The sequence below is a fragment of the Nerophis ophidion genome, linkage group LG07 (assembly GCF_033978795.1).
Source record: "Nerophis ophidion isolate RoL-2023_Sa linkage group LG07, RoL_Noph_v1.0, whole genome shotgun sequence".
NCBI lineage: Eukaryota > Metazoa > Chordata > Actinopteri > Syngnathiformes > Syngnathidae > Nerophis > Nerophis ophidion.
Genome location: NC_084617.1, coordinates 9,764,713 through 9,784,544, shown reverse-complemented (window position 1 = coordinate 9,784,544; position 19,832 = coordinate 9,764,713). Strand labels below are relative to the sequence as shown.

At 42.1% G+C, this 19,832-nt stretch overlaps 1 protein-coding gene across 2 annotated transcripts in view; it reads left to right on the top strand.

The window, feature by feature from the left end:
* Positions 1-347: 347 nt before the first annotated feature.
* usp31 (ubiquitin specific peptidase 31) overlaps positions 348-19,832 on the top strand; it is a 38,360-nt gene continuing 18,875 nt past the window's right edge. Inside the window, exons 1-10 of one of the 2 annotated variants that reach the window (XM_061905316.1) lie at positions 350-2,458; positions 7,913-8,047; positions 8,156-8,250; positions 8,318-8,410; positions 9,533-9,668; positions 11,737-11,884; positions 11,957-12,134; positions 12,292-12,403; positions 12,477-12,571; positions 18,026-18,103. In XM_061905316.1, coding sequence (XP_061761300.1) covers positions 1,928-2,458; positions 7,913-8,047; positions 8,156-8,250; positions 8,318-8,410; positions 9,533-9,668; positions 11,737-11,884; positions 11,957-12,134; positions 12,292-12,403; positions 12,477-12,571; positions 18,026-18,103 — 1,601 coding nt within the window. In that variant the 5' untranslated portion in view covers positions 350-1,927. Of the gene's footprint in view, positions 2,459-7,912; positions 8,048-8,155; positions 8,251-8,317; positions 8,411-9,532; positions 9,669-11,736; positions 12,135-12,291; positions 12,404-12,476; positions 12,572-18,025; positions 18,104-19,832 lie in introns of both variants that reach the window. The other variant, XM_061905315.1, reaches the window with a different exon arrangement.

Sequence of the window (19,832 nt, the reverse complement as noted above, 5' to 3'; positions counted from 1 at the left end):
GTGGGTTCCCTCTGGGTACTCCAGCTTCCTCCCCACCTCCAAAGACATGCACCTGGGGATAGGTTGATTGGCAACACTAATTTGGCCCCAGTGTGTGAATGTGAGTGTGAATGTTGTCTATCTGTGTTGGCCCTGTGATGAGGTGGCGAATTGTCCAGGGTGTACCCTGCCTTCCGCCCGATTGTAGCTGAGATAGGCTCAAGCGCCCCCCGCGACCCCGAAGGGAATAAGCGGAAGAAAAATGGATGGATGGATGGCCTATTGACGTGTTTCCTGCTACTTTGTGTCTATCTTTGAATTTCGCGACTGTTTCTCCACCCGGCCGACAGGAGGCAGTCGTCTGTGTCGACCCATGACAGACACGCCTGCCAAAACAAACAACAACGCGAAGAAGAAACAGAAGGGGAGCCCGCTCCAAAGTGCCCCGGAATATGTCGACAATTATCCGGTGAAGGAACATTCGACGCGCCTTCTCCACGGAATGTCACCTCCAGGGCACCATGGAGGTCTGTCGCTCCCCGTCGGACCGGGACCCTCACGGCTGAACATCATTATTCGACACCCTGTTCCAGCTAGCGTTAGCCATATATGCTAACACCAGCGCTCCCTGGCCGAAAGGGAAGCCGAAGTTGGTGCGTCGAATGCGGCAGTGGACCGCGGAGTGAGGACGGTAACTCCCGTGGAAGTTATTCCCGCTCGGGGTTTGGGCGATGCAGAGGTGCGTGTTGCGCCGCCGCTGAGGTCTTTTTTTCCAACTAATCAATCAAATCAAAGTTTATTTATATAGCCTTAAATCACGAGTGTCTCAAAGGGCTGCACAAGCCACAACGACATCAGAGCTCACAAAAGGGCAAGGAAAAACTCACTACCCAATGGGATGCAATGAGAAACCTTGGAGGGGACTGCAGATGTGGGGACCCCCCACCCTGGGGCACCGGTGCGATAGATAGATAGATAGTACTTTATTTATCCCTTCAGGAGAGTTCCTTCTGGAAGATTACATTTTCAGCACAAATCCATTCAAGATCAGACAAACATTACAGGGAGACAGAACAGGATCCCCTTACAAAAAAGGTGAGATACAGGTAAACAAAGGGGGGAGGGGGTGGAGGCTGGGAGAAAAAGATTAAAAATAATTACAAATAAATTAAAAAAATCGGTCTAAGCCTGGGCCTCTGGAGAGGGGGTCCAGACTGAGGCCAAGGGAAAAAAAATAAAAATGGTCGTGGCGTGGATCTAGTTAATAGTGGGAGAGTCCAGTCCGTAGTGGGGTCATCTTGAGTGGAGACAAGTCAGCAGCGCAGAGACGTCGTCAACTGATGGACAGATCAGTGGTCCACCCCGGGTCCCGACTTTGAACAGCTAGCGCTTCATCTGTGGTCACCTAATCTGTGGTTGCCATGAATTGATTAACGTGGACCCCCGACTTTAACTTATTCGGGTGTTACCATTTAGTGGTCAATTGTACGGAATATGTACTGCGCTGTGCAATCTACTAGTAAAAGTTTCAATCAATCAAACCTAATCTATGCCCCCCACCCCGATAGGGAGGCAGAGCAGAAAAGAGACGGCAGATCAACTGGTCTAAAGGGGTGGTCAACTTAAAGTTAAAGTACCAATGATTGTCACACACTAGGTGTGGTGAAATTTGTCCTCTGCATATGACCCATCCCCTTGATCCCTCCCTGGGAAGTGAGGGGAGCAGTAGGCAGCAGCGGTGCCGCGCCCAGGATTCATTTATGGTGATTTAACCCCCAATTCCAACCCTTGATGCTGTATGCCAAGCAGGGAGACTAATGGCTAGCGTATACAAATACTTTTTAAGATGGGACTTAAATAGTAGCACCCCTAACTGTTAGCAGTAGGGCATTCCAAAGTACTGGAGCCCGAATAGAAAAACGGACGGCCCGGGTGCTGGTGTGCGATCATGTCCTGCAAAGCCGCCATGGCCAAGGACAAGAAAACGAGCTTCGGGAAGAAGCTGTTCAGACGAGGTTCCGTCCGCTCCGTGGGAAGTTTCATGAGCAGAATCCTGAGGACGCTGACCGCCTTGTCCCACTTTGGATCGGAAGTGCCGACCGAGGAGGACAAGGACGACGACGGAGGCTTCACCGCGTTTAAGTCCGGAGCTAAGGACGCGCCCGTGGACGACGGCGACCTCGGGGTTTTCCTCTCCGGCGAGAGAGTGCCCGGCGTGGCCGGGCTGAAGAACCACGGCAATACCTGCTTCATGAACGCTATTCTGCAGTGCCTCAGCAACACGGAGCTGTTCGCCGAATTCCTGGTTTTGGAGCAGTACAAGAAAGAGGGGCTGGATGAGGACAGACCAAAGACAAACGGCGTCCATCTGCAAAAGAAGGGACCTGCGGCCAAGGGGGAAGTGACCGAGCAGTTGTCTGGACTTGTCCGGGCTTTGTGGACGTTTGAGTACACCCCCCAGCACAGCCGAGAGTTTAAGGTAAGTCTATGCAGCTTGTTCTCACAGTGGGGGACCGGAGCCTATCCCAGGTTCAACAACCCTTCAGTCATGGTCATATTATGATTGTGTTCCTACATTTGAAACACTTCATTGTGGTCAACATAGCATGTAATGGTGGTTCTTTGCTCAAAATGTTGCCCAGATTATTATGCACAGACTGTTTTCGAGATGCTTTATGATAGGGGTCACCAACGCGGTGCCCGTAAGGACCAGATGAGTCGCCCGCTGGCCTGTTCTAAAAATAGCTCAAATAGCAGCACTTACCAGTGTGCTGCCTCTATTTTTTAAATTTTATTTATTTACTAGCAAGCTGGTCTCGCTTTGCTCGACATTTTTAATTCTAAGAGAGACAAAAGTCAAATAGAATTTGAAAATCCAAGAAAATATTTTAAAGACTTAGTCTTCACTTGTTTAAATTAATTATTTTTTTTTTCTTTGCTTCTCATAACTTTCAGAAAGACAATTTTAGAGAAAAAAAATACAACCTTAAAAATGATTTTAGGATTTTTAAACACATACCTTTTTACCTTTTAAATTCCTTCCTCTTCTTTCCTGACAATTTAAATCAATGTTCAAATAAATTTATTTTTTTTATTGTAAAGAAAAATAAATACATTTTAATTTAATTCTTCCATTTAGCTTCTGTTTTTTCGACGAAGAATATTTGTGAAATATTTCTTCAAACTTATTATGATTAAAATTCTAAAAAAATATTCTGGCAAATCTAGAAAATCTGTAGAATTAAATTTAAATCTTATTTCAAAGTCATTTGAATTTCTTTTAAAATTTTTGTTCTGGAAAATCTACAAGAAATAATGATTTGTCTTTATTACAAAAATAGCTTGGTCCAATTTGTTATATATTCTTACAAAGTTCACATTGGATTTTAACCTATTTAAAACATGTCATCAAAAATATATTTATTATGAGAAATCATTAAGATGATCAATGTTTCCACAAAGATAAATATAATTAATTATTAATAATAACATAGAGTTAAAGGTAATTTGAGCGAATTGGCTATTTCTGGCAATTTATTTAAGTGTGTATCAAACTGGTAGCCCTTCGCATTAATCAGTACCCAAGAAGTAGCTCTTGGTTTCAAAAAGGTTGGTGACCCCTGTTTTATGACAAGTCTCTTCTGGATGTGCCGTTTAGTGGGCGGCCTTATTTATGTGAAGTGAAGTGAATTGTATTTATATAGCGCTTTTTTCTTGTGACTCAAAGCGTTTTACATAGTGAAACCCAATATCCAAGTTACATTTAAACCAGTGTGGGTGGCACTGGGAGCAGGTGGGTAAAGTGTCAGTTGGAGAAAATGCTTGAATGTACATTACAGGCCAAAAGTGCTTTTTCCTTTATTTTCATGACTATTTACGTTGTAGATTATCACTGAAGGCATCAAAACTATGACCCCTGTGAAGTCAAAACCATTTCAGGGGACTACCTCTTGAGCTCATTGAGAGAATGCCAAGAGTGTGCAGAGCAGTAATCAGAGCAAAGAGTGGCTACTTTGAAGAAACTGGAATTTAAAGTTAAAGTACTAACAATTGTCACACACTTACTAGGTGTGGTGAAATTATTCTCTGCATTTGACCCATCACCCTTGATCACCCTTTGGTAGATGAGGGGAGCAGTGAGCAGCAGCAGTGGCCGCAAAACATGTTTTCAGTTATTCCACCTTTTTTTGTTAAGTACATAACTCCACATGTGTTCACTCATAGTTTTGATGCCTTCAGTGACAATCTACAATGTAAATAGTCATGAAAATAAAGAAAACGTGTTGAATAAGGTGTGTCCAAACGTTTTGCCTGTACTGTATATATTGTAATATGTAAATGCATATGATAGCTGAGAAAGGCTCCACCGCCCCCCGCGACCCCGAGGGGAATATGCAGTAGAAAATGGATGGGCATATATAAATAGACCATCTAAATTGTGTTACCACTTGTTAAACAAGTTAAACCCATGTTGTCCATGCGTACACAAACACATTTTTATGGCCAAGATGCCTTCTTGTTAAAGGGGAACATTATCACAATTTCAAAAGGGTTAAAAACAATAAAAATCAGTTCCCAGTGGCTTGTTTTATTTTTCGAAGTTTTTTAGATGAGGTGGCGACTTGTCCAGGGTGTATCCTGCCTTCCGCCCGATTGTAGCTGAGATAGGCGCCAGCGCCCCCCGTGACCCCGAAAGGGAATAAGCGGTAGAAAATGGATGGATGGATGGATGGATGGAAGTTTTTTATAAAATTTTACACCTCCCGGAATATCCCTAAAAAAAGCTTTAAAGTTCTCGATTTTCCCTATTTGCGACGCGACTGTCCATTTCCCTGTGACGTCATACAGGGCTGCCAATACGAACAACATTGCGGTTACCACAGCAAGATATAGCGACATTAGCTCGGATTCAGACTCGGATTTCAGCGGCTTAAGCGATTCAACAGATTACGCATGTATTGAAACAGATGGTCGGAGTATGGAGGCAGATAGCGAAAACGAAATTGAAGAAGAAATTGAAGCTATTGAGCGAATAGCTATTGACGCTATTCGGCCATAGCATGGCTGCCTTATTAGCATCGCCGGTAAAATGTGCGGACCAAACGATCAGGACTTTCGCATCTTGTGACACTGGAGCAACTTAAATCCGTCGATTGGTAAGTTTTTTTTTCGCATTAAATGTGGCTATCTAGTTTCAAATGTACGTACAGCTAGCGTAAATAGCATGTTAGCATCGATTAGCGTAGCATGTTAGCATCGATTAGCTAGCAGTCATGCTGCGACCAAATATGTCTGATTAGCACATAAGTCAATAATATTAACAAAACTCACCTTTGTGATTTCGTTGACTTAATCGTTGCAAATGCATCTGCAGGTTATCCATACATCTCTGTGCCATGTCTGTCTTAGCATCGCCGGTCAAATGTGAAGACACTCTGGTACATTCAATGGGGGTCTGGCGGCAGATTTCTTGCCAGTGGTGCAACTTGAATCCCTCCCTGTTAGTGTTGTTACACCCTCCGACAACACACCGACGAGGCATGATGTCTCCAAGGTTCCAAAAAATAGTAGAAAAAACGGAAAATAACAGAGCTGAGACCAGGTGTTTGTAATGTGAAAATGAACATGGCGGGTGTATTACCTTGGTGACGTCACGTTCTGACGTCATCGCTAAAAGACCGATAAACAGAAAGGCGTTTAATTTGCCAAAATTCACCCATTTAGAGTTCGTAAATCGGTTAAAAAAATACAAGTTTTTTTTTCTGCAACATCAAGGTATATATTGACGCTTGCATAGGTTTGGTGATAATGTTCCCCTTTAAAGATGTCCGATAATGGCTTTTTTGCCGATATCCGATATTCCGATACTCTCCAACGATTCAGATATCAACCGATACCGGTATATACAGTCGTGGAATTAACACATTATTATGACTCATTTTGTTGTGATGCCCCGCTGGATGCATTAAACAATGTAACTTTACCATGAATTGATTAACGTGGACCTCGGACTTAAACAAGTTGAAAAACTTATTGGGGTGTTACCATTTAGTGGTCAAGTGTACGGAATATGTACTGTACTGTGCAATCTATTAATACAGGTTTCAATCAATCAATCAAAAACAAGGTTTTCCAAAATAAGAGAACAACCTCCACTCCAGTTATGGAAAAAAGTGCCAACATGGGACTGCCATATTTATTATTGAAGTCACAAAGTGCATTATTTTTTTTTAAATGCCTCAAAACAGCAGCTTGGAATTTGGGGGATGCTCTTTCTGAGATAATCCTGATACCCACTACAACTATGGGAAGTACTATACTTTGACTTTCACAAAGTTCATCATTTTTAATTTTTTTAAACATGCCTCAAAACAACAGCTACAAAAACAATGAAGGCATACAGCTTCAGTCCAGAGTATACTAGAGCAGTGGTTCTTAAATGGGTGTACGCGTACCCCTGGGGGTACTTGAAGGTTTGCCAAGGGGTACGTGAGGTTTTTTTAAAAATATTCTAAAAATAGCCACAATTTGAAAATCATTTGTAAATATATTTATTGAATAATACTTCAACAAAATATGAATGTAAGTTCATAATGTGAAAAGAAATGTGACAATGCAATATTCAGTGTTGACAGCTAGATTTTTTTGTGGACATGTTCCATAAATATTGAAGTTAAAGATTTCTTTTTTGTGAAGAAATGTTTAGAATTAAGTTTTTGAATCCAGGTGGATCTCTATTACAATCCCCAAAGAGGGCACTTTAAGTTGATGATTACTTCTATGTGTAGAAATCTTTATTTATAATTGAATCACTTTTTCATTTTTCAACAAGTTTTTAATTATTTTTATATCTTTTTTTTCAAATAGTTCAAGAAAGACCACTACAAATGAGCAATATTTTGCACTCTTATAGAATTTAATAAATCAGAAACAGATGACATAGTGCAGTTTTTTACTTCTTTATCTCTTTTTTTCAACCAAAAATGCTTTGCTCTGATTAGGGGGTACTTGAATTAAAAAAAGGTTCACAGGGGGTACATGACTGAAAAAAGGTTGAGAACCACTGCACTAGAGCATACTTGCCGACATTGAGACCTCCGAATTCGGCAGATTGTGGGGGGGTTCGTGGTAGCGGAGGGTGTATTTTGTAGCGTCCCGGAAGAGTTAGTGCTGCAAAGGGTTCTGGGTATTTGTTCTGTTGTGTTTATCAATCAATCAATGTTTACTTATATAGCCCTAAATCACTAGTGTCTCAAAGGGCTGCACAAACCACAACACTAACCACTACGACATCCTCGGTAGGCCCACATAAGGGCAAGGAAAACTCATACCCAGTGGGACGTCGGTGACAATGATGACCCAGTGGGACGTCGGTGACAATGATGACTATGAGAACCTTGGAGAGGAGGAAAGCAATGGATGTTTATGTTGTTACGGTGCGAATGTTCTCCCAAAATGTGATTGTCATTCTTGTTTGGTGTGGGTTCAGTGTGGCGCCTCTGTAACAGTGTTAAAGTTGTTTATACGGCCACCCTCAGTGTGACCTGTATGGCTGTTGATCAAGTATGCATTGCATTCACTTGTGTGTGTGAAAAGCCGTAGATATTATGTGACTAGACTGGCACGATGTTTGTATGGAGGAAAAGCGGACGTGACGACAGGTTTTAGAGGACGCTAAAGGCAGTGCCTTTAAGGCACGCCCCCAATATTGTTGTCCGGGTGGAGATCGGGTGAATGGTTGCCCTGAGATTTTCGGGAGGGGCACTGAAATTCGGGAGTCTCCCGGGAAAATTAGGAGGTTGAAACCGATACCGATAATTTCCGATGTTACATTTTAAAGCATTTATCTGCAGATAATATCAGCAGGCCGATATTATCGGAAATCTCTACTTCTTGTGAAAGTTAATCCGCTCATTGTTACCTCTTGTTGCAGAACGCGGTGTCAAAAAACGCCACGCAGTTTAAAGGCAACGCGCAGCACGACGCTCAAGAGTTCCTGCTGTGGCTGCTGGACAGAGTTCACGAGGACCTCGACACAGTCAACCCCATCGGCAGGCTCTCCTTAAAGGTGAGGCCGCAAGGTTTTCTGGAGCGATTATGCTCGAAGAGGCTTTTACATCCGCCTGCATTATTTATGACTTCTGCCTCATGGACAAACTCGTTTGTGCTTGTTCAGCCACCTATTGAGGAGGATGACCAACATGCAGAAGGACCCTCCCCTCCGCTCTCAGCCGGTTCATTTGTACAAGAGCTCTTTCAGGCTCAGTACAGGTGAGTGCGCCACGTCCTCAAAATGTATCCACCTTATGCATTGACTCATATTTCCATACACCAACAGGTCCTCGCTCACATGCCCACATTGCCAGAAACAGAGCAATACCTTTGACCCCTTCCTCTGCATCTCACTACCCATCCCACTGCCGCACACGCGGTAAGTGGAATAATAGAAGCGTAAGTAGGGCTGGGCGATATGACTAAAAAAATGTATCATGATATAAGTGTTTCATATCAGTCGATATCGATAATTATTGATGAAAAAAAACAAAAAAATATTCTAAATAAAGACCAGGAGAAAAAAGGCTGAATTTAAATACTTTTAACCTTTAGAACGAGGTCAGCATTAAGAAAAACAGTCAAAAAATGAAAATACTGTTTTGATGTGCAAATATTGACATTAAATAAATGCTTACCCAGACTTCTCAACTATGATGAGCTAGCATGTCCTTCGCTAATTGATACACCACTGCATCCGTTATTTCTTTATAACGTTTTGAATTTTTCTCGTATGGCACTGCTGCCGAGTACCTCTCGATGGTGGTCTGTTGTTGCCGCTTCGGTGCTGTTCCACTTGCACCGGCTGATGTTGTGGCTGCTTGCTGCTGTACTCCAGCGGCTGAGAGCGGCTCAGGTGGTAAAATAAGTTTTGTCGTGTTCCAAGACTTGGTCGGGACGACGACCTTGCAAAGTTTGCAGACAGTATTACTCTGATTCGTATCGGACTTAAAAAAAATCCAAAATACTGCCAAACTGGTGACGTGACGTTTCCTTTTTTATTTACAATTTCCTCTCGTGCTGCCGCACTCATATTCCAGTTTCGTTGATTAACGTGGACCCCGACTTAAACAAGTTGAAAAACTTATTCGGGTGTTACCATTTAGTGGTTAATTGTACGGAATATGTACTGAACTGTGCAATCTACTAATAAAAGTATCAATCAATCGTTGCTTTTTCTTTTTTTCCTGTTAGCATTTCCCAGAATGCCTTGCGGTTCATGCTCGGCCGTGATAGGTCGAGAGGCTAAAGCCCTTCCTTTGCCTACCCCCCCCCAGAATGCCGTGCGGTTCCGGTTCTGCGTTTCTTACTATTTTTTTCTAACATAACTCTGTGAAATTATCGAACGTTCTATCGACCCCATTTTCTATTGATATCGATCACATGTCTATCGTGATATATATTGTTATTGTTTTATCGCCCAGCCCTAAGCGTAAGAACCTGTTTCATGTAGCCGAACGTTTTGGTTAAAATTGGTATTGTGTGTGTATGTCTTGGCCAGGCCTTTGTACGTTACAGTGGTCTACCAGGGAAAGTACTCGCACTGTTTGAGGATCGGGGTCGCCGTGCCCCTCAACAGCGCCGTGTATCGCCTCCGGGATGCTGTGTCACGCTCGACCAAGATGGCTATGGACCAGGTTTTTAAAAGCATTTTTATTACTACTACTTTGCTTACATTCATTGAGCTGTGACTATAGGGATGAGTACCGAGCGAAATTCGCCAATCCTAACGGGCATCGATTCTCGTAAAATCCAACAGTGCCATGTTTTGGTACCTGTGTTGTGTGTGACGTCACACCCGGTTGCCAACTCAGCCAGCTCCTCACACTTCGGCATTTGGCGATCACTCAAGCAGCACTGAGAGTGGACTCAGTCAAACTACCTTTTGGTAGTATACTAGAGTCATAAAGTATCAATCAATCAATCAATCAATGTTTATTTATATAGCCCCAAATCACAAATGTCTCAAAGGACTGCACAAATCATTACGACTACGACATCCTCGGAAGAACCCACAAAAGGGCAAGGAAAACTCACACCCAGTGGGCAGGGAGAATTCACATCCAGTGGGACGCCAGTGACAATGCTGACTATGAGAAACCTTGGAGAGGACCTCAGATGTGGGCAACCCCCCCCCCCCTCTAGGGGACCGAAAGCAATGGATGTCGAGCGGGTCTAACATGATACTGTGAAAGTTCAATCCATAGTGGCTCCAACACAGCCGCGAGAGTTCAGTTCAAAGCGGATCCAAGACAGCAGCGAGAGTCCCGTCCACAGGAAACCATCCCAAGCGGAGGCGGATCAGCAGCGTAGAGATGTCCCCAACCGATACACTGGCGAGCGGTCCATCCTGGGTCCCGACGAGCTGTCCATCCTGGGTCTCGACTCTGGACAGCCAGTACTTCATCCATGGTCATCGGACCGGAACCCCTCCACAAGGGAGGGGGGGACATAGGAGAAAAAAGAAAAGAAGCGGCAGATCAACTGGTCTAAAAAGGAGGTCTAGTTAAAGGCTAGAGTATACGGATGAGTTTTAAGGTGAGACTTAAATGCTTCTACTGAGATAGCAAACTTGAACTGTTACCGGGAGGGCATTCCAGTGTACTGGAGCCTGAACGGAAAACGCTCTATAGCCCGCAGACTTTTTTTGGGCTCTAGGAATCACTAATAAGCCGGAGTCTTTTGAACGCAGATTTCTTGCCGTGACATATGGTACAATACAGTAAACAATAACATAGTCCTCCTTGAGTGCAAGACTGCCTGGCATACTGTATAACAGGAGATTATAAACTGGGCTCAATCTGCCCTGCTATAATGTATTTGTATGAGTAACAAAAATGTGCTGTAAGCTAGTGGTGAGTGCTTGAAGTGGCCTAGCAGTCAGCCAGAGCTTCAGAAATGCTGCATTGAGACAGGGCACCTCCGTTCACTTTTTTCGGTGTTTGCTTTTCCTCGATCTTTCGCTTGTATTCACCGTGTATCTCCTTATGATTTTTGAAGAGGTGGGAGATTAAGTTGCTTGTATTAAATAAAGATGTCTTTGTTCCTCCTCGCATAACCAGCTTTTTGCAGTCATTGCAAATGGACAGTTTTTTTATCCATTAGACACACTTTAAAATAATCCCAAACCATGTCGTTAGTCAATCACCGAGCGAGATCGCTTGTTAGCCAGGCTACAGCACCAGCAACAACACACTCTTGGTGTTGTTTTCTTCCGCTCGCGGCGGTTTGAGGAGGTCATCAAGCGTTGCCAGTAAACCTCTCATGCTGCAGTCGTCAACTCCTGTGTTGTGTGTGGGAGAGGGGAGGGCCGGCTGACTGGGAGACACAACTGCTCTGTGCACCGCTCGTTACAGCGGCGTTTGAAAAAGTCATTAATTTTACTTTTTCAAACTGATACCGATAATTTCTGATATTACATTTTAAAGCATTTATCGGCATCGAAATCTCTACCTCCAGCCCTTTGTGGTTATTTATCGCACAAATTAAAACCTTGTTGATTCGATGCCGATTAATCACAAATGCTATATCGTATCGGTTCAAATGTAAATGGTACCCATCCCTAGCTGTAACAGACAATGTGTGTCATGTATAGAAGGGAACATTACACAGTTCTGTGGTTGTTGATATGAAAAGCTAAAACATACAGCAAATGTATTCAGTTTCAACCCGTGCACAGTGTTTAAGTGTATCACTTACTTCTAGTTCATTCTGACCGAAATGTACTACGACGGTTTCCACCGTTCCTTCTGCGACGACGACGATGACCTCGACATCATCCAAGAAAGCGACTCCATCTTTGCCTTTGAGACGCCGGAGATGTTTAAACTCGAAAGCCTACGCACCAAAAGAGGCAAGTTCTTCATCTGTGTATTGTTTATGTTTTGTTTTACGGAGATATGTAAGTTTTTTTTACTTCTTGTAGGAAGTCTTCTGGCCAACCTGAACCACAACAACTTGAAATACGGGACGGAAAATAGTCGGACGTCGTCTTTTATGCAGGGGGCCGGGACCCCTTTGGCTTCGCCCATTAAAAACCTGGCTCCTGAGAAGATGATCCTCCTGGTGTGCAATAGGGCCTGTACCGGACACCAAGCAAAAAGGTACCTACTTTGTATCTACAGCACACATTGTCACATTGACCAACTTCTTATACATGGGTGTAACAAAGTCAGTGAAAGGGCTGAAGCAAGTGGAAAACATGATAGAAATGCGTTACCAACCACATAACAATAAAAATATATGTTAATGTTGTCTTAGATTTGGCTTGCCTTTCGTTCTCTACATGGAGCGTACGGCCACCTGGGACGCGCTCCAGAAAGAGATCTTGGAGAAAATGCGCCACCTCCTGCGACCTGGAGTCTATATTCAGGTAGGAATTGACAAGGGTTAGTCGTAAATGTAGGTCAAGCAGGGAATATTAACGTAAAAATGTCCGCCTGTAGGTGGGGCCTTTCAGTCTTCGAGTGGTCGGCGTGGTGGGGATCACCTACCTCCTCCCCCAGGATGAGCGACCGCTGTGTCATCCGACTGTGGAGAGGTCAGTTCTCCTCTTTGGCGTTACAGAATCTCCCAAAAACATTCAGCAAACAATATTACAATAAAGGGGTTTAACAATTAGTTTTAACTAGAGATGTCCGATAATTTCGGACTGCCGATATTATTGGCCGATAAATGCTTTAAAATGTAATATCGGAAATTATCGGTATCTGTTTCAAAAAGTAAAATTTATGACTTTTTAAAACGCCGTTGTGCGGAGTGGTACTTGGACGTCGGGAGAAGTACAGAGCGCCAAAAAACCTTAAAGGCACTGCCTTTGCGTGCCGGCCCAATCACATAATATATACGGCTTTTCACACACACAAGTGAATGCATGCATACTTGGTCAACAGCCATACAGGTCACACTTAGGGTGGCCGTATAAACAACTTTAAAACTGTTACAAATATGAGCCACACCACAAGAATGACAAACACATTTTGGGAGAACATCCGCACCTTAACACAACTAAACACAACAGAACAAATACCCAGAACCCCTTGCAGCACTAAATCTTCCGGGACGCTACCCCCACCACAACCTTGCCCCCCAAAACCCCCCGCCTCAACCTCCTCATGCTCTCTCAGGGAGAGCATGTCCCAAATTCCAAGCTGCTGTTTTGAGGCATATTAAAAAAAATAATGGACTTTGCGACTTCAATAATAAATATGGCAGTGCTATGTAGGCATTTTTTTCCATAACCTGAGTGGATTTATTTTGAAAAACCTTGTTACATTGTTTAATGCATCCAGCGGGGCATCACAACAAAATTAGGCATGATAATGTGTTAATTCCACGACTGTATATATCGGTATCGGTTGATATCGGAATCGGTAATTAAGAGTTGGACAATATCGGATATCAGCTAAAAAGCGATTATCGGACATCTGTAGTTTTAACAACAATTTGACTCAACATTTGTTGTTGCCGATACCATTCAGGGACAATTTTTTTTTAGAGCAATACAATACAGTGAGTTGAAATCGATTCAGTGACTTTATAGCAAAACAAATTAAGCTGTGCAATCGTGAAGTAAATATTGGATAATGGAGACTGAAGGTGAAGTTTCCTACAACCCTGGTATTCCTTGTAAGGGAATTATATATAAATGAAATATGGACACAAACAAACAAGCAAGTTCTTTCTTAACATGGGGTAACAAACTCCACACACGTTTAAACACTGAACACACAGACACCCAAACTCTCACGGAACTCTTTTCAGTAGTCTGCCACTTCAGCACATGTCACACATAGAGGTGGGAATCTTTGGGCACCTCACGATTCGACTACAATTTCGATTCAGGAGCTACAATTCGAATAAAAATTGATTATTGATGCATTTTTAATTTATAGATAGATGCAGTTTTACATTTATTTTCGTTTCACTAAAGCAGGGGTGCTCATTACGTAGATCGCGAGCTACCGGTCGATCGTGGAGGGTGTGTCTGTCGATCGCCAGCCAGGCATTAAAAATGAACGATCATTAATTTTCACCACTTTCGCCACTTGATTGACATTCACGGCAACCGGGGGTTGGCTTCTGCTAGATCATTATTAAGAAAAAATGACAGAGAAAAGGTAGAGAAACACTTTTTATTTCAACACACGCGCCGTACCTGCCGTCAAAACTCTGAACACCGACCACACCGTTCCTGTCTTCACAATAAAAGCGCTGCTTCATCCTGCCTGCTCTAACAAAATAAGAGTCTCAGAAAGCTAGCGTGCACAAGCTAGCAAGCTACATAGTTTGCCGCCAATGTATTTCTTGTAAAGTGTACAAAAAGGAGTATGGAAGCTGGACAAATAAGATGCCAAAAACCGACCACTTTCATGTGGTATTGCACAAAAAGGAGAACTTTTTTTCTCCATTTTAAAATATGGACGTTGTCATCACTACTGTTTGATTCCAATCAATGCAAGTCATCAGAATCAGGTAATACACCAACTTATATTCTTGTCTTCGTGAAAGAAAGTAATCTATATGTGTTAAACACTTTTAATAAAAAAAAAACGTCTTTCATAAATAGATAAATATAAATTATTAGGGCTGTGGTTCTTTGGGTGTCCCACGATGCGATACAATATCAATTCTTGGGGTCACGATTCGATAATATATCGATTTTTTTTTTATTCGATTCGATTTTCGATTCAAAAATGATATTTTTCTGATTCAAAACGATTCTGTATTCATTCAATACATAGGATTTCAACAGGATCTACCCCAGTCTGCTGACATGCAGAGTAGTAGATTTAAAAAAAAAAAAAAAGCTTTTATAATTGTAAAGGACAAGGTTTTATCAACTGATTGCAATAATGTAAATTTGTTTTAACTATTAAACGAACCAAAAATATGACCTATTTTATCTTTGTGAAAACATTGGACACAGTGTGTTGTCAAGCTTATGAGATGCGATACAAGTGTAAGCCACTGTGACACTATTGTTCTTTTTTATTATTTTTATAAATGTCTAATGATAATGTCAATGAGGGATTTTCTATGCTGAAATTATAACAAATATTGATACTGTTGTTGATAATATTCATTTTTGTTTCACTACTTTTGGTTTGTTCTGTTTCGTGTTTGTGTCTTCTCAATTGCTCTGTTTATTGCAGTTCTGAGTGTTGCTGGGTCAGGTTTGGTTTTGGATTGCATTGTTATGGTATTGCTGTGTAGTGGTTTGTTAGATTGATAAAAAAAAAAAAAAAAAAAAAAATCGATTTTTCGATTGTAGCTGAGATAGGCGCCAGCAACCCCAAAAGGGAATAAGCGGTAGAAATGGATGGATGGATGGATTTAAAAAAAAAAGAGAATCGATTCTGAATCGCACAACGTATTTGAATCGATTTTTTCCCACACCCCTATAAATTATATATATAAATGAGGTAGTTCCCTTTGACTTGGTCAATTGAAAAGTAGCTCGCCTGCAGAAAAAGTGAAGTGAATTATATTTATATAGCACTTTTCTCAAGTGACTCAAAGCGCTTTACATAGTGAAACCCAATATCTAAGTTACATTCAAACCAGTGTGGGTGGCACTGGGAGCAGGTGGGTAAAGTGTCTTGCCCAAGGACACAACGGCAGTGACTAGGATGGCGGAAGCGGGAATCGAACCTGCAACCCTCAAGTTGCTGGCACGGCCGCTCTACCAACCGAGCTAAACCGGTTTCTTTAGTGCAGCGTGGGCAACACTGCACTAAACAATATTCAAGGTTCCAATATCTGTATCGTACTGTAAAGAAAAACGTTTGGACGACCCCTACTTATAGTAATGGTTGTATTGACCTATTTTCACTACAAGATGATACGAGATGTACACCGACTATAACGTTTGAGTTCCATTTATTTAGCATTGCCTAACACAAATTTGTGTGACACGTAGTTGAGACCGTATGTGTAGAGGGGTTGTTTGCCGCTTTCCTGCAGTGTTTTTAAATCTCAGTACTAAGATGACAAGCTTCGGTGACAGGCCCTAGCACGTCTGCTAAAATGCCAGTTTGACATGTTTTTTTTTTTTCTCTCTCTCATTCTGACCCACATAAAGCAAGCCAGAACACCACTGGTGTGCAAACATTTATCAGTCAAAAGTTCAGCATGAGCTGTCATTCCTAAGAATGTACAGTGAACTCTGAACACATGCATCCAACGGGGTCATGAGGTACTATCTAATGAAATCTCATAGTTGTAAAAGGCAACATGTGAGTCACAGCTATTTCATTGGAACTCATTAAAGATATTTTTGACTGTTTATTTTCTCCTTCGCTGTTTACGATATACAAACCTCGTTTCCATATGAGTTGGGAAATTGTGTTATATGTAAATATAAACGGAATACAAAGATTTGCAAATCCTTTTCAACCCGTATTCAATTGAATGCACTACAAAGACAAGATATTTGATGTTCAAACTCATAAACTTAATTTTTTTTTGCAAATAATAATCAACTTAGAATTTCATGGCTGCAACACGAGCCAAAGTAGTTGGGAAAGGGCATGTTCACCACTGTGTTACATCACCTTTTCTTTTAACAACACTCAATAAACGTCTGGGAACTGAGGAAACTAATTGTTGAAGCTTTGAAAGTGGAATTCTTTCCCATTCTTGTTTTATTAAGAGCTTCAGTCGTTCAACAGTCCGGGGTCTCCGCTGTCGTATTTTACGCTTCATAATGCGCCACACATTTTTGATGGGAGACAGGTCTGGACTACAGGCAGGCCAGGAAAGTACCCGCACTCTTTTTTTACGAAGCCACGCTGTTGTAACACTTGTCTTGCTGAAATAAGCAGGGGCGTCCATGGTAACGTTGCTTGGATGACAACATATGTTGCCCCAAAACCTGTATGGACCTTTCAGCATTAATGGTGCCTTCACAGCTGTGTGAGTTACCCATGCCTTGGGCACTAATACACCCCCATATTACAGATGCTGGCTTTTGAACTTTGCGCCTAGAACAATCCGAATGGTTATTTTCCTCTTTGTTCTGGAGGACACCATGTCCTCTGTTTCCAAATATAATTTGAAATGTGGACTCGTCAGATCACAGAACACCTTTCCACTTTGCATCAGTCCATTTTAGGTGAGCTTGGGGCCAGCCAAGCTGGCGGCGTTTCAGGATATTGTTGATAAATGGGTTTGGCTTTGCATAGTAGAGTTTTAACTTGTACTTACAGATGTAGCGACCAACTGTAGTTACTGACAGTGGTTTAATGAAGTGTTCCTGAGCCCATGTGGTGATATCCTTTACACACTGATGTCAGTTTTTGACTGATCAAAAGTCCACAATATCATTGCTGACGTGCAGTGATTTCTCCAGATTCTCTGAACTTTTTGATGATTTTATGGACCGCAGATGGTAAAATCCCTAAATTCCTTGCAATAGCTCGTTGAGAAATGTTGTTCTAAAACTGTTCGACATGTTGCTTACAAAGTGGTGACCCTCACCCCATCCTTGTTTGTGAATTACTTAGCATTTCATGGAAGCTGCTTTTATACCCAATCATGGCACCCACCTGTTCCCAATTAGCCTGAACACCTGTGGGATGTTCCAAATAAGTGTTTGATGAGCATTCCTCAACTTTATCAGTATTTATTTCCATTTTTCCCAACTTCTTTGTCACGTGTTGCTGTCATCAAATTCGAAAGTTAATGATTATTAGCAAAAAAAAAAAAACGTTTATCAAATATGTTGTCTTTGTAGCATATTCAACTGAATATGGGTTGAAATGATTTGCAAATCATTGTATTCCATTTATATTTACATCTAACACAATTTCCCATCTCATATGGAAACGGGGTTTGTAAAACACCAACAATTTCATGCAGCTAAGTGCTTGTTTTGAAACGGCACCTAATTGCACGAGTAGCTCATCAAACACACAACTCAGACTCTCTTTCTCTCGACACGGTCGTAACCACCTATTAACATTTTTCTGTTTTTGTGCGGCGTATTTTACAGAGCATATAAGTCCTGTGGACAGGGCGGTCCGCCGCACGTGAAGATCGTGGTGGAGTGGGACAAAGAGACCAAAGACTAGTAAGTGAGGGAAAACCGGTGCTTTCTATAATATGATAATGACCAATGACATTGTACACATTTAGTATAAAGTTAAAGTCCCAACAATAGTCACGCACACACTCGATGTGGTGAAATGATCCTCTACATTTACATATTCCGTACAATTGACCACTAAATGGTAACACCCGAATACGTTTTTCAACTTGTTCAAGTCGGGGTCCATGTAAATCAATTCATGGTAAAGTTACATTGTTTGAAGTTAAAGGGGAACATTATCACAATTTCAAAAGGGTTAAAAACAATAAAAATCAGTTCCCAGTGGCTTGTTGTATTTTTTGAAGTTTTTTTTAAAAATTTTACCGGTCTCGGAATATCCCTAAATAAAGCTTTAAAGTGCCTTATTTTCGCTCTCTGCGAAGACACTGGCCATTTCCCTGTGACGTCACACAGTGCTGCCAATGTAAACAATGGAAATACCACAGCACGATATAGTGTCATTAGCTCGGATTCAAACTCGGATTTCAGCGACTTAAGTGATTCAACAGATTACGCATGTATTTAAACAGATGGTTGGAGTATGAAAATATTGAAGAAGAAACTGAAGCTATTGAGCGAATAGCTATTGACGCTATTCATAGCCATAGCATGGCCGAATAGCTGCGTTAGCATCGCCGGTAAAATGTGCGGACCAAACGATCAGGACTTTCGCATCTTTTGACAGTGGAGCACCTTAAATCCGTCGATTGGTAAGTGTTTTTTTCGCATTAAATGTGGGTGGGAGGAAACGTAATATATTTGCAAATGCATCTACAGGTTATCCATACATCTCTGTACCATGTCTGCTTTAGCACCGCCGGTAAATAGCATGTTAGCATCGATTAGTGTAGAAGGTTATCATCGATTAGCTGGCAGTTAACATCAACAAAACTCACCTTTGTGATTTCGTTGACTATCGTTGCAAATGCATTTGCAGGTTATCCATACATCTTTGTGCCATGTCTGCCTTAGCATCGCCGGTAAAATGTGGAGACACTCTGGCCCATTCAACGGGGGTCTGGCGGCAGACACTTTCGCATCTTCGGGCCAGTGTTGCAACTTGAATCCCTCCCTGTTAGTGTTGTTACACCCTCCGACAACACACCGACGAGGCATGATGTCTCCAAGGTTCCAAAAAATAGTCAAAAAAACGGAAAATAACAGAGCTGAGACCCGGTGTTTGTAATGTGTTGAAAATGAAAAGGGCGGGTGTGGTACCTCGGCGACGTCACATTCTGACGTGATCGCTTCCAGCGCGATAAACAGAAAGGCGTTTAATTCGCCAAAATTCACCCATTTATAGTTCGGAAATCGGTTAAAAAAATAGATGGTCTTTTTCCTGCACCATCAAGGTATATATTGACGCTTACATAGGTCTGGTGATAATGTTCCCCTTTAAAGTTAAAGTACCAATGATTGTCACAGACACATTAGGTGTGGTGAAATTTGTCCTCTGCATTCGATCAACCCCTGGGAAGTGAGGGGAGCAGTGAGCAGCAGCGGTGGCCGTGCTCGGGAATCATTTTGATGAGTTAACCCCCAATTCCAACCCTTGATGCTGAGTGCCAAGCAGGGAGGTAACGGGTCCCATTTTTATAGTCTTTGGTATGACTCGGCCGGGGTTTGAACTCACGACCTTCCACTCTCAGGGCGGACACTCTAACCACAAGGCCACTGAGCAGGTTATATTATTCAATGTGATTCTTACATC